This window comes from Montipora capricornis, chromosome 4 (genome assembly GCF_036669925.1).
Source record: "Montipora capricornis isolate CH-2021 chromosome 4, ASM3666992v2, whole genome shotgun sequence".
NCBI classification, from domain to species: domain Eukaryota; kingdom Metazoa; phylum Cnidaria; class Anthozoa; order Scleractinia; family Acroporidae; genus Montipora; species Montipora capricornis.
In genome coordinates, this window is record NC_090886.1 from 17,668,524 (window position 1) to 17,683,722 (window position 15,199).

Genomic DNA, 15,199 nt, shown 5'->3' on the forward strand with positions numbered 1-15,199 from the left:
CCTTTTTTAAATGGGGACAAAAGGTTACAAAAGTGGTGCCTTTCGATCTAGAGAGAGAGAGAGAGAGATAAAATTGGCGATGATGAATATCTTGGAGTGAGACAACCAACTGACTGTGATGAGGTTCAAATTCATCAGGATGAAGGAAGTGACCAAACTAGTGATAAGTTGTTCACAGAGTTTTACGAGTACCTGGTTGGCATTGATGGAGGGATACTGTAATACACGAATTGCTTAACAGTACAAATCCCAAGTGCAGAGTATCATTCGCACATGCCATCTTCAATTAGCAGAATATATCCCAATAGATCACAAGCAACCAGGCTTCCCTGCCATCTATTCACTACTGATTCCTGGCCAAGATGGAGTTACCGTTTTGAAGTCCTGGCTCAGCTATGCTGTTGCTCAGTATCAGCTAGCAACTGTGCGCTCATACTTAATAAGCGTCTGTCCATCTCTTTTATAAATTTCTTCCCATGGAAGATAACTATAAATCCATACCAAATGTGACAATGGACTTGCTCACAGTGCATTGTGATCTGATGACTTTGTGGTCATCTGTGCAGAAGAATAATGTAGCGAGGAGACAACTACAAAAGTATAATGAAGACTACAGGAAACTCCTCTCAAGCAAAAATTTGCATCAGGTGTGCCACGGAAATCAGTACATAAATGCAGTTAAACAACTTGGAACATCAGAGGAAACAGATCATGGGGGAGACACAGACAAGATAATCAGTGACAAGACACATTGTGAAGTGCCTTTTGATAAACAACAGTGGGAGAAGTGGTGTTACAGCAAAGATGACGTCCGATGAGTTCAAAGACGCTGTGTTTTATCCTGGTACAGAAGAAGACTCAGCAAGGTACAGGGTTCATGTGAAAGAACACAAAACAGCAGGGGTGTATGGCTCAGCTGTTGTTTGGATCTACAACAACCTCTACCTTCTGATCGACAGGTATCGAACAACAGTAAGAAGCCAGTTTATCAAACCAGATTCCAAACTAGAGCAAGTGTTTTTCTCCAGCCACGGCCTGACACTGACGTCATTGCAAGTTTCTACATCTGTGCGCAGAACATTTCAACGGGAGGGTATTGAAATGAAAGGGAGAATTTGTACCACAATGATCAGGAAGTCCCTTGCCAACGAGATGCATGTACACATGCCCGATGAGAGAGATCATTTGGCCTCCCTAGCTCAACACAAAGTTCAGACACAGATGACCTATTACTGAGGACATAATAAAGTCAACGAAACTGACTTGTGACGAGCTGTTAAGAGACCAGCAAATTTCTCCTATCCAGAGTATAACTGCCGAAGGCGTGAGTTTGCCTGTCTGAGACAACAGTGCTGAACGGGAAACCGAAAATTCCAAACACCACTTAAAAACACGAACACCAATTTAATGAAGCCCACAAATAACTTGACTGACACATGTGGGTTGACACTACGAAGGAACCAAACAAAGTGCTATATAAGCTAATGCGGTGAAGTAGACAAAACGAAAGAGAACATTGAGAGACCGGCGATTACAAAATGACTACTTACATTGATATGGCTCCAAATTGCTGACTACGTCTAGAAACTGCTAAATAGCAATTGATTTCAAAAACGGCTTGTAGCAAGATGGCTTCCAAAAGCGGAGACAGACAGAAAGACCAGCAACTGAAAACTAGAATTACGGCTTTTATAGACTAGATTTCGTGGTGTCAATGGTTTCATGGTTTCATAGGTTTCGTGATGTCAATGGTTTCATAGTTTCAAAGGTTCGCGGTGTCAATGGTTTCAAGGTTTCATGGGTTTTGTGGTGTCAGTGGTTTCATGGTTTCATAGGTTTCGTGGTGTCAGTGGTTTCATGGTTTTACAGGTTTCATGGTGTCAATGGTTTCATGGTTTCTTGTTGTCAGTGGCTTCATGGTTTCCTAGGTTTTGTGGCTTTAATGGTTTCATAGTTTCATGTGTTTCGTGGTTTCATAGGTTTCGTGATGTCAATGGTTTCATGCTTTCATAGGTTTCGTGGTGTCAATGGTTTCATTTTTTTTTTTGTATTTTATTTATTTTTATTGTTTACATTTAGTAATAACAGAACAAATTACTACATTAGGACAACACTAAGCTATAACAAACACACGCACAAACTACATTTAGGCTACCTAAGCTGATAACAACAAACTGAGAATATTAAGTTAACACGTTTCGACGAGGCCGCGAGGGTTGTGAACACTTCTGCAATACGTTATTGCCCTTGTCTACAATACTTGCCCCACTTTTGAAGATGAAAAGCCAAACTCTTTCCACTTTTTGAAATAGCAGTCTCCAACTCATAAACAGCTTTAATTCTGGAAGTACATACTCGGAGAGATGGTACGAGAGCGTTGATTCTACAATAATATACGTACTGCTTAGCAATAAGCAGGACGTGATTAAAAAACAAGAAATCGTCTTTGCGCTCCCAACTACCAAAAATTATATCCGCCTTAGTAAGTAAATCTACTTTAACACCAAGATCATTAAGCCAGTCCGAGAGATCCTTCCAGAACGAGAGAACATAGGGGCAGGAAGTAAACAAGTGCTCTAGAGATTTGTCCGCATCTTCACAAAAAGGACAGTCAGATGATAGTTTTATACCAACCTTTTTCAGATAGACATTCGTTACTAAATATCTGTTTAATATTTTGTACTGAAATTGTTGAGTCTTTGAATCCATTGCAACAGTGAAAGGAAGGCTATAGATCTTCTTCCAATCTAAAACGACATTAGCATATTCTGCTTCGTATTTCGATTGAGCTGTCGGTTGTTTAATAACGCTAGAGCAAAGTCAATGGTTTCATGCTTTCATAGGTTTCGTGGTGTCAATGGTTCTATAGTTTCATAGGTTTCGCGGTATCAATGGTTTCAAGGTTTCATAGGTTTCATAGTTTCTTGGTTTCATGGGTTTCGTGGTGTCGATAGTTTCATTAATTTCATGGTGTCAATGGTTTCATGGTTTTATGGATTTCATGGAGTCATGGGTTTCATGGTTTGATAGGTTTCGTGGTGCCAATGGTTTTACAGTTTCATAGGTTTTGCGGTGTCAATGGTTTCAAGGTTTTATAGGTTTCATGGTTTCATAGTTTCAAAGGTTCGCGGTGTCAATGGTTTCAAGGTTTCATAGGTTTTGTGGTGTCAGTGGTTTCATGGTTTCATAGGTTTCGTGGCTTTAATGGTTTCATAGTTTCATGTGTTTCGTGGTTTCATAGGTTTCGTGATGTCAATGGTTTCATGCTTTCATAGGTTTCGTGGTGTCAATGGTTCTATAGATTCATAGGTTTCACGTAATCAATGGTTTCAAGGTTTCATAGGTTTCATGGTCTCTTGGTTTCATGGGTTTCGTGGTGTTGATAGTTTCATTAATTTCATGGTGTCAATGGTTTCATGGTTTTATGGGTTTCATGGAGTCATGGCTTTCATGGTTTGATAGGTTTCGTGGTGCCAATGGTTTTACAGTTTCATAGGTTTTGCGGTGTCAATGGTTTCAAGGTTTTATAAGTTTCGTGGTGTCGATGGTTTCATGGTTTGGTGGTGTCAGTGGTTTCATGGTTTTAATGGTTTCATAGTTTCATGTGTTTCGTGGTTTCATAGGTTTCGTGATGTCAATGGTTTCATGCTTTCATAGGTTTCCTGGTGTCAATGGTTTCATGCTTTCATAGGTTTCGTGGTGTCAATGGTTCTATAGTTTCATAGGTTTCGCGGTATCAATGGTTTCAAGGTTTCATAGGTTTCATGGTTTCTTGGTTTCATGGGTTTCGTGGTGTCGATAGTTTCATTAATTTCATGGTGTCAATGGTTTCATGGTTTTATGGGTTTCATGGTTTGATAGGTTTCGTGGTGCCAATGGTTTTACAGTTTCATAGGTTTTGCGATGTCAATGGTTTCAAGGTTTTATAGGTTTCGTGGTGTCGATGGTTTCATGGTTTTGTGGTCAATGGTTTCATGGTTTCACACGACCCCACAAGCTTGTAAGCTTTAAATCCAATCGTGTGTAAGTAAAGGTCTTATGTTATGTTATGTTTCATAGGTTTCGCGGTGTCAGTCCTGACGGAATCTTTAACAAAACTCTTCAATTTCTTTTACCCAAAAAATGCTTTTATCACCCCAAAAAGCATGGAAACACCGTCATTGTTTGCACTCTGAAGCCAATAAGAAGGCTAGAATTTCTGATGCCCTACGCGGGTAACGTGTAATGTTAAAGTTCCAAGAAAATAACTGGTCTTGTAAGAGGAGCAACTATAAAAAAAGTATAAAGCCAACCCGCAAACTGATGAGTTTTGCGTGGAAAACCGAAACCATGTCTTGCGTGATCACAAATTGGCAGTAACAGAACAGTCGCAAGACCGTTTAGGTAATTTAAAAGTATTACTAAAGTGAGATCTACCAAAGCAGCGGTGAACTACGTGCTCCAGGCCCAAAGACTAACATCATAAGAAAAAAACCTGAACTTAAAAAATCATTGTTTAAAGATCGCTGTAAATCAGTCACAACGCATTCCTGTATAATTAATGTAGCTTCAGTAGAAGCTGCAATATGTTCTTCGAACTTTGGATCTGTAAATTCGTAAATCACTGTCCGTGAGAATTTAAGATTCGGCCAAAAACATTAACGTGTTCGGCCCAGCGTGACAAAAATTTGCAGGAAACCGGGCGGAAACCATCACATTCCTTGACAAAATAAAATCGTTTTAATTGTTCACTTCCAGGGGGCACTTTGGAGAAAATAAAACAACCTTAAGACCTCCTTTATCAATGAAAAAGTCTCCGTTTCAAAAGAGGTCAAAGAAAATGCTCTTGCTCGAGAAGGCCAATCAAGCCGACCAGAATAATTAACGCAAAAAATCAATATGTGTGTCGAGTCCTCCCAGCATGAAACAAGCGGCAAAAATCATATTTGCTCACTCAAAAAATAGAACCATCCAGAGTATTATCGCCAGAGAAAAATATTTATTGACACGAGCAGCATTTTAGCAAGAGATAAAAGTCGTCTATTGCCTACCGAAACTCTCTTTACTCGCGGAATGCTCGCTCGAGGAATTTTCCTACTCACTGACATTTGGAAAGTTGGTATCAAATGGGCATTTCTGAGGTGAATCAAATCGTTAAAACCAAGTACTTTCTTGTCACCAACAGAATTTGAAAAAAAAGTATCATACAAAGGTTTGCCCTTTGACATTCTATGGAATGACATCTACCCTCCGAGAGCTCTGGAAAAATCAAAAACTACCAATGTACCACTAAACTGTAAAGAACAAGAGTCTTTCACAACCGCCTTTTTGAAATCGAAAAAGCCCAGCAGACTAGCTTATCAAAAACTGGTGGAATTAAAATGTAACTATAAAATTTCTAGTCAGGAGAAACAGAGCAAAGTTTTCCCAGAAGCTCGTGATTTAATCTGGCAAAACGCTTATATGACCGCTTTTAAATGTACCAAACAAGCACCAAACTGACTGAATTTCAGTTCAGATTCCTTCATCAAACTTTGGCAACAAACGTACCTTTAGTCAAAATGGGATACAAAGATGACATTAGGTGTTCATTATGCCATGAAGAAGCGGAACTTCCCTCATCCGTTCAGGTTCTGCAGCAAAATAGACGTTTTCTGGAAATACATTATTGCCTTTCTAAAGGATAGTATACTTTTATCCAACGACTATCTCCTTAACAGTCTTGTCGTCTTGGGTCTGATGCCTGATACTTCCAAAAACAAAGCCGCAATTACCTTCGTTATGTTACTTGTGAGATTCTACATTTGGCTTTGCAGAAGCAAAAGAAATATTCCAACTATTGAAAATTTTAAGCCTTTTTTAGAACAATATAACATAGAAATTGAACCTTTCCCTCTTTAGTAATCGTTATCAGTTTGGGGTCTCTCGCTCTTTTTATACTTTCCTTCCTACCAGACATTCATTACTATTTTCCTCGCCTCAACAAGTATATAAAGCTAATTTTCAGTGAATCAGCAGAGAAAATATCTTTAATCTCTTTTTTCTCCTTTGAGTTAAAACTACAGTTAACTGAAATTTACCATACTTTCCCACTCCCTATATTTTCTAGTTTTTGTAGCGTATGTAATCCGTATTGTAAGTGGTGCAAGTAGCTGTTATCTATATGTAAAGCGTGGATTATAGTACTGTTAGTAGTCTAAGTATCTCATTGTAAGTAAGTATTGCAAGTTTTGTATTGTAAGTAGAGTATAGTATTGTTCGTGGCGTAACAAAATCACATTGTAAATAAATATTGTTTTGTAAGTAGAGTATAGTTTTGTTAGTAGCGTAAGTACCATACATTGTTTGTAAGTAAGTATTGTAAGTAAATACTTTGTAATTGCAAGTGTTTTAAATAAATTAAATTGAATTTCAAATTAAACATACCACTGAGCACTACAGCAGGAATACAAATAATTTCCAGGTTTGTAGCTTGATCTCTCATAAGATTTACCAGGGGTGAAACAACAACAATAATGTCCAGTATAGTTCCACGCAGTGTCGCAAACAAGCGGCAAAGCTTGATAGATAAGGGATTTACAAAATGCCGTCGGCAAATTTATGAACTCATCGGTCTTCTCTATAAAAATTGCCGGATAGCGTATCTCTGATACTTGTTTAACTCTGCATTTATTACAAATTTGTCGCACACCCGATCAAATGCCTCACTGATTGGTGAACGTAAATGTCGGTTGTGTTTAGCAGACGTCTGTGGGGGAGGAATGAATGTGTGACGAACAAACCCCAAAGGACGTCTGCGGGGAGGCTACTTGACACCAAGAGACATATGAAACCATGAGACCTCTCACACCATGAACCCTGTAAAACCACAAGACCTTTGACACCATCAAACCTATGAAACCACGAACTCATTGACACCATGAAACCTATCAAACCATGAGACCCTTGACACCATGAAACCGATGACACCATGAAAACATTAACATCATGAAACCTATGAAACCATGAAACCAATGACACCACGAAACCTATGAAACCATGAAACCATGAAACCATTGACACCACGAAACCTATGAAACCATGAAACCATAGAAACCACGAAACCAATGAAACTACGAAACACATGAAACCACGACACCACGAAACCTATGAAACCTTTGACACCATGAGACCTATGAGACCATGAAACCATTGACACCACGAAACCTATGAAACCACAAAACCAATGACACCACAAACCTATGAAACCATTGACACCACAAAACCTATGAAACCATTAATCCATTGACACCAAGAAACACATGAAACCATGAAACCATTGACACCACGAAACCTATAAAACCATGAAACCATAGACATCACGAAACCTATGAAACCACAAAACCTATGCAACTTTGAAACCCTTGACACCAAGAAACCTATGAAACCATGAAACCCTTGAAACCACCAAACCTATGAAACCATGAAACCAATGACACCACGAAACCTATGAAACCATGAAACCATAGACACCACGAAACTATTGACACCACGAAACCTATAAAACCATGAAACCATGAAACCTTTGACACCACGAGACCTATGAGACCACGAAACCATTGACACCACAAACCTATGAACTATGAAACCATTGACACCACCAAATCTATGAAACCATGAATCCATTGACACCAAAAAACACATGAACCCATGAAACCATTGACACCACGAAACCTACGAAACCATGAAACCATAGACACCACGAAACCTATGAAACCATGAAACCTATGAAACTATGAAACCCTTGACACCAAAAAACCTATGAAACCATGAAACCCTTAAAACCACAGTAGTATATGACTTGGGGCTACGGAATCATTTTTTAATGATCTCTTAGCAACACAACTCCTATACTACTTTCCATTTAATGGTCTCGTATTTTCGGTTTACTAATTTTGATCTACTATTATGGTTTCCAATTTTTGATCTCGTACTTTTGATCTAGTATTTTTGGTCTCGTATTTTTGGTTTTATGATAATTAGTATACTTTCTGAGAAAAACAGGAAGTTGATTATGTGATTGAGTGGGACTTTCCCTAGTGAACGAGTCATGAGACAGACGTGTGATTTCTGTCGACCAATCAAAAACTTCACATTTTCACTACATAATTGTGAAACGTTTCAGTGAAAAGTTATTAATTTGTGAAACTTTTTTGTGAAAGTCATTTATTAAGTTTGGAGAAGATGCCTTACTCTTTGAAGCAGTTGGATCAACGCTATCAGAACATTTGTAATAATATGAAAGATGCCAAGGAGTATACAATTCAACATTAGAAAACCACAATTGAGATGGACCTTCAACATTTTTTTACTACTCTTGATTCTCGAAACCTAGAAGAATGTGATGCAGAGTTGGAGATGATTGAGGAAACAATTCGTCAGTGCCGATCGGCTGTTAGGAATGAGCAGTCTCGACGTTTATTGGTTATTGAGATTAATCGCAAGACTGAAATGAATACCAAGAAAGCAGTACAAAAACAAACATTCAAACTGAAGAGGAAGAAAGAGTTTTTGAATAAAGCATCACCATATCCATTACGATCACAGCATTCGATTGGACATTGAAATGGAACATTAAAATTGAACTATACTGTGATGACCGTAAGCGTGACTTGTAATACCATCTTTTAGTATATATCTTTTGTCATCGAAGCAAGATAATGACACTTTGTTTAGTTCGTAGCTTCCAAGTTGATGTTTATTGCTCCTGATTGTTTTCATTGTATGATGCATTTTTTCGTTATTAAATAGTACATTTTTATAATTTTCATGAGTTATGTTGTTTTTGATTATATTTTTCTTGATTCCCTTAGCAGTCCTTCCGCATTTGTTATTGTCTTTTATATATGAATACATTTTTGATCTCAATCCGACAAATTCAGTGATTGGTATACCTGCTGCCTCATCTTTGAATTTACCGATTACTTTTTTATTTGTATTGTTGAAATGTTGTGAATCTTGAGCATAATCACTGTTATCGAATCTATTTTTATCATCCCAAAAGTCTTGATACACATCATTAGTTTCAATTTCATAAGTTAAGCTGTCTGTGTCTGTGAATAATAATTTTGCTTTGCTGTCGTATTTTTGTTTGATATAATTGTAGTGGAAATCATACATTAATGTCTTGATTAGATCTAAGATACACATACCCACATATGCCGGTCTGTTAAGGGTTAGTGTTTCTTTAATCTTATGAACAGCTACAAGGTTTTCATTGAAGATCTTACTGCTTACATAAGTAGGTTTAGCAACCATTTTTAATAGTTTCTTTTCATCAGTCACTAATCTAACATCTACTCGTTTTCTGATGTTTTCCATTGTTTTTCCAAATACTGAATTATTCATAAGTTTGAAGAAATCTTTTTCAAAAGCATTTTTAGCATTAGTTCTTTTATGAGTGTTGAAATCAATATATTCCTTCAACGATGCAGACTGATTGAACTCCAGCACTCTATGGACTTTGGTTAATATTAAACCTAGATCTGTGTATAATTGTAGGTTTCTATAATGCAGTACATAATTTTTTTTATTGCTTAATGTTGGTATTAACTTATGAACTAAACCAGTTGAGATATTATATTTCTTAGCAATGTTTTTACAATAATCTGATAGCATGTTTTTTGTTACTTTTACTTTTTCCGGTCCTATTGGATATTCATTATGAAGATCATGCAACTGTTTAGGATATGATAGGTCTACTTCTAGCATTAAACCTTTCTTGCTATCATCTTCATACTTTGCTAATTCTATATTGTCTATCTGTTTTTCTGTCATCCATCTGAATCCACCAGTTGGTAGGTATTGTGACATAGCCCATCCATACAGATTGTTAGCATCAAGATACATGATATATTTTGAGGGCGCCTTCTCATCATATGTTTTCATGTATTTATTGTTTGCTTTACCGTATCGATTGGCTATATACGATATACCACCCCTCATACCTTTTTCAATGAATTGAAACATATCGACATCAGTCATCAGATCTAATTTGATATTGGTCATTTTTAGCATAGCATCCCAGGAAAGCCCAGGACTGGTAAAATAATGACATGGGTCCAGTTTATAGTATTGCAGACAGGTCTTTCGAAAGTTTTCAAAGACATCAGCTAATAGAAGGATGTCAGATTTAAGATACAGGTCATGATACTCTCCCATTGTTTTAAGCATGAATGTTTCCCATACAGTCTGAGCATGTTTGTAATCTTCACCTGAAATATGCTCATCATTCAATATACTGTAAAAGTCTTCTTTTGATGGTAGCTTTTCATCGAATTTTTCAAAACTGTCCATAAAGTCATATGGATAAACTCCTTTTTGAGACATTAAATCAAACTTTTTACCTTTAAACTCTTGAGTAGTATATATTAATGCTTCTTTCGGTAGGTTGCTCACTAGTTTATCAAGACTTGAGCTCATAAATTGGAAACTATCAATGAAGGTGAGATGATTGCCAAGCATGAAAGCCATATACTTCTCCATGTTGTTAGGTATGGCATTGATATTCATTTGACACTTTTCACCTTTTTTATTTGTATATGTGTGTTTTTTAGCTATTTCACCAATCTCTTGCATTATAAAATGGCTGTCATACCCACGGAGATTATGAAATATTACGGGAATTTTATCAGTTATTCAAAAGTTAAGATTACAGTCTTGATGAGCGGATCCTCTGTACTTACTAATTATATGACAGTGATCTCTTACTCTCACATCAGTTTTATTGTATTTTTTCTCACATATATGGCATTTATCAGTTTTTTGGAATTTTTCTTCATCATCTTTAGTCATTCTCAATGGTTTAGTGAATTCTTTTTTTATAATATTTTTACAATATTTAACTTCCTCCAACATAGCTTCCATAAATTTGTAAACAGCTTTTTCACCTCTGTAAATTTGTACTGTTTTTGTGTATTTATCATCATAACAACAAACAACCTTGTATCCATAACCACAGTCTGTATGCTTCTGATAAGCTTCAGTAAATGATTTGTTATTGTTTGGTTGACAACCATGTATTTTTTCTGTGATGGCTTCAAAATCTGCATATATTACAAATGGCACTGGTAGTTGTTTATGGAAATTATTGAATTTTAATATATTGTCATTTTTTGCTGGCATTTTTATCGATTGTGTCCCATTCACTTGTATACAGTTTTCTTTATGATCAGTCAATACTCTTTCAGAGCTGAAGCATTGAAGACAATACATGCAGAAATGTTTCCTCTCTTTGTGTTTCGTTTGATTGTACATGAACTTGTTGAAATCTTTGATTAATACATAGTGATTGTTTTTGTTTTCTGTGATTAACAATGAATGAATTTATGAATTTCGCGCAGTATAAGTGATTAAATCATTCAAATCATTCAGTCTTTGTACTTTTCTTTTGAAACATAAATTGGATATGGTTGTTTGTCTTCATAACCGAAAACATTTATGTTTATTTCATTCTGCTTTTCTATTTTATTGTACTGTTTGGTAGTCACTGGAAATTTAATTCCTGAATAATCCAAATTTTCAATGAATTGCTTGTCAACTTTTTTAATTCTCTGTGGGTATTTGTCTTGAGGATGTAAATGTCTGATGTGGCACCACCTGAAACATTCATTGTCATCATTTTTCATGTTTATCAATCCCTTTGCAGAATTTCTGAGTTCTGTAGGTAGTCTTATATAAGAAGATCATTTAATTGGTTCATATTTAACTATATTAATATAACGATTGTCAACAGATTGAACAGTCCAACCGCTTCCTTCTGAAATCCAAACTGCAATCTTATTCAAGATTTGCTGTTTTGATAAAGATAAAGCTAATTCAATTGGTGTATCATTTGTTATTCTTTGGGGTTGACTGTTGAAATAAGCTGTTTTAAACAATCGTTCTTCACGACCTATTTTCTTTTCAAATGTGACTATCAGTGTTTCAGCAAACTTGAGCCCTTTCATTGATATTAATATGTTTTCGATATGGTTAGCAACAGCCTTTCTTGTGTTGTTTAGTTGCATTAATGGGTCTTTGTTGTTTTTGATATCTATTTCATAAGACTTTGTGTAGCCTTTCAGAGCTTTGTTTGTTTGCTCTATCTTAGTTCTCGGCACTGGTACTGGTTCATATCCATCTCTGAACTCTATTGGTGGAAGAATTATGTTTTTTTCATGATCTTGAACCATTTGATTTACACTCTTACGAGGTGCTGGGATTGGTCTAATTTGTTTTACAGTCCTCGGTTCTGGTACTGGTTTATCCCTAAATTCCAATGGCGGAAGAATTATATTTTTTTCGTAATCTTGGACCATTTGATTTACACTCTTACGAGGTGCTGGGATTGGTCTAATTTGTTTTACAGTCCTTGGTGCTGGTACTGGTTTCTTCTTTTCTTGCTTTAATAGCAATTCAATTAGTTTAGATTTGCTCAGTTTTTTGAGACTCTTTTTATCCATACTATTGTATGAGATATTATTTTTCATTATATAAATTATAGTAAATAATATTTCTTTAACCATTTTTTATGCGTTCAAATTATCCCCAAGTTAGGATACTTTGAACTATATATTTAATTTTAATTCCAGGGTTTAGAAATCCTATTTCGTGGGATTACAAATATCAGATATTCGTATAAACATAACAACTTTCTTTAATTTTCCAGACATGTTTCGACGGTACATCCGTCATCTTCAGTGTTACATATTTTGAAATCGCCGTTGAATTTAAAGCGCGCGCGATCTTACAAACTTCGTTACATTGCGTTGTCAATATTGCGTATTAAATCAAAACAGAACAAAACAAAAATTTAAATGAGTGACGCTTAGTTCCTTACAGGGAGAGAGTCAGGTTAATGTGTTTCACCTGCTGGTTGAGATCGGGCTTCTCCCATTTTATATACATGGATTCCTTAAGCTTCACTTGGTACTTAGTGGCTGCAGAGTCCAGGATCTCGAAGCAATCCTGTGTGCAGGATGCCTTAAAAAGACTCCTGATTTTGAAAGTAGTGAAGACTAACCTTATATCAATAGGTTTACATAACCGATTAGCAAGTTTGCGTATACACCTCTTGTTAATCAAAACCTTGATTGATAGAACTTTTAAGATAAACAACACTTGGATGGGGTTCCATACTGATCTTCAAAAATTGTCTGTCATTCTGCGGAGGAATCTCTTCCCTGAAAACCTTATCAACAAATATATTTCTAAATATATTCAGACAGCAGTCAAGGGAGGGAAACACAGTCTCATTCAGGAATCGAGCCCCAGGAAACACCTAAGTTTTTCTTTAAAATCCCTTACGTTGGGCACTTCTCAGTCACGGCACAGAGGTGTATACGCAAACTTGCTAATCGGTTATGTAAACCTATTGATATAAGGTTAGTCTTCACTACTTTCAAAATCAGGAGTCTTTTTAATGTGAAAGATGCTGTCCCTGTAGGGCTTCGCACGCGTGTGGTCTATAAATTTTCGTGTGCAAGTTGTAATGCTTGTTATGTTGGTGAAACCAGCCGACACTTTTCCACACAAGTGCGCGAGCACTTACTTTCAGACAGATCTTCGAACGTTTTTAAACATCTGCAGAGTTCAGAGTCTTGTAAGGCATCCTGCACACAGGATTGCTTCGAGATCCTGGACTCTGCAGCCACTAAGTACCAAGTGAAGCTTAAGGAATCCATGTATATAAAATGGGAGAAGCCCGATCTCAACCAGCAGGTGAAACACATTAACCTGACTCTCTCCCTGTAAGGAACTAAGCGTCACTCATTTAAATTTTTGTTTTGTTCTGTTTTGATTTAATACGCAATATTGACAACGCAATGTAACGAAGTTTGTAAGATCGCGCGCGCTTTAAATTCAACGGCGATTTCAAAATATGTAACACTGAAGATGACGGATGTACCGTCGAAACATGTCTGGAAAATTAAAGAAAGTTGTTATGTTTATACGAATATCTATATTGTTGCTGCTATCTAGACCTTTTGAAATATCAGATAGATTTAATATGTGTCCATTTACCGGCAAGACTGTAATTTTTTCCATTTTTACATATATCACAATACCACTCTTTATGTAGCACGTAATCGGTTTTATTTTGTTTACGTTCCTCTTTGGTGTAGAAAACTGGTCTACCTCTTTTTTTAATTTCTTTATTCTCCATGTATAATATAACTATATATCTTTTTAAATATGTATGCGTTTAAATATAGCCAGAAACAGATTATATTTTTGGCTACTTATGTAGCGAAACACAGTATGAAACCGTAGTTACTATTATTATATGTTACATAACTTCGGTTTAAATATTTTTAATATCTTTTAATGATATCCAACTGTTGAGGTCATCACTGTATCCCTTCCATTTTACCATAGCTTTTTTCTTCTTATAATCCCTCCGAATGACTTTATCAATACGAAAAACATCCTGTCTGGCTTTTAATAATTCAGGTTGATAAAAACTCCCTTGAATATCTTCACCTCTGAGATCTTTTATTTTGTATGTTATTGGATTAGTGTATTGGATCTTATCAACTGTAAATACTTCTTCTGTCCAATTTGGTGTATAACCCTTGTCGAACACATTCCTTTTATACTTAGATATTCGGACCTTATCACCTATTTTAAATTTCGGTTTCTGTTTTAATGTTTCTATATCACCATATAGATTAAAGTAAACGGTTCCTTCATTCCTCTTATTAGATGCTTCTATAGGTGTCATCTTTATGCTTGAATGTTTTGTATTATTGTATTTTTTAACTAATTTTGGTAACATATCGAGATACATTGTATTACCTTGAACTGTGAACTGTCTCCTCATTTTGGATTTAATTGTTCTATTCCACCTTTCAACCACTGAGGATTTCTCCTCATTTTCAGTGGAGTACATATGTATCCCATTTTTCTCCAGCAAGTCTTTCAAGTGTTTGTTATAGAACTCCTTTCCCTTATCAACCCATAAATATTGTGGTTTTCTACCTTCCTTAAATATTGATTTGAATGCTTCAGTAACGGATTCACCTTTCTTATCCTTTAATGGTATAATCCAACCGTATTTGCTGAAAACATCAATAACCATAACAAGATACCGATAACCTTTATTCCATTTGCTAAATTTTTGCATTTCAACTAGATCACTTGCCCATATTTCATCAATATGATTACGTTTTATGGGTGCATGTAACTCATCTGCTAATTT

General features: G+C 36.0%; 1 protein-coding gene across 1 annotated transcript; it reads right to left on the reverse strand.

Annotated features, from left to right (window-relative positions):
* Nucleotides 1-7,244: 7,244 nt before the first annotated feature.
* Nucleotides 7,245-10,503, reverse strand: LOC138046216 (uncharacterized). Its single transcript, XM_068892894.1, has 2 exons — nt 8,913-10,503; nt 7,245-7,312 (listed from the first exon to the last, which is right to left on the reverse strand). The coding sequence occupies exons 1-2, from the start codon at nt 10,501-10,503 to the stop codon at nt 7,245-7,247; spliced, it is 1,659 nt and encodes a 552-aa protein (XP_068748995.1).
* Between the last annotated feature and the right edge of the window lie 4,696 nt (nt 10,504-15,199).

Bases quoted from the DNA above. Each gene is read 5' to 3' on its own strand.
- LOC138046216 (XM_068892894.1), bottom strand. From the start codon at position 10,503: ATGGAGAAGTATATGGCTTTCATGCTTGGCAATCATCTCACCTTCATT. The intron at 7,313-8,912 runs GTATACCAATCA...ATGGTTTTATAG, and splicing joins ATTCAAAGATGAGGCAGCAG to GTTTCGTGGTGTCAATGGTT.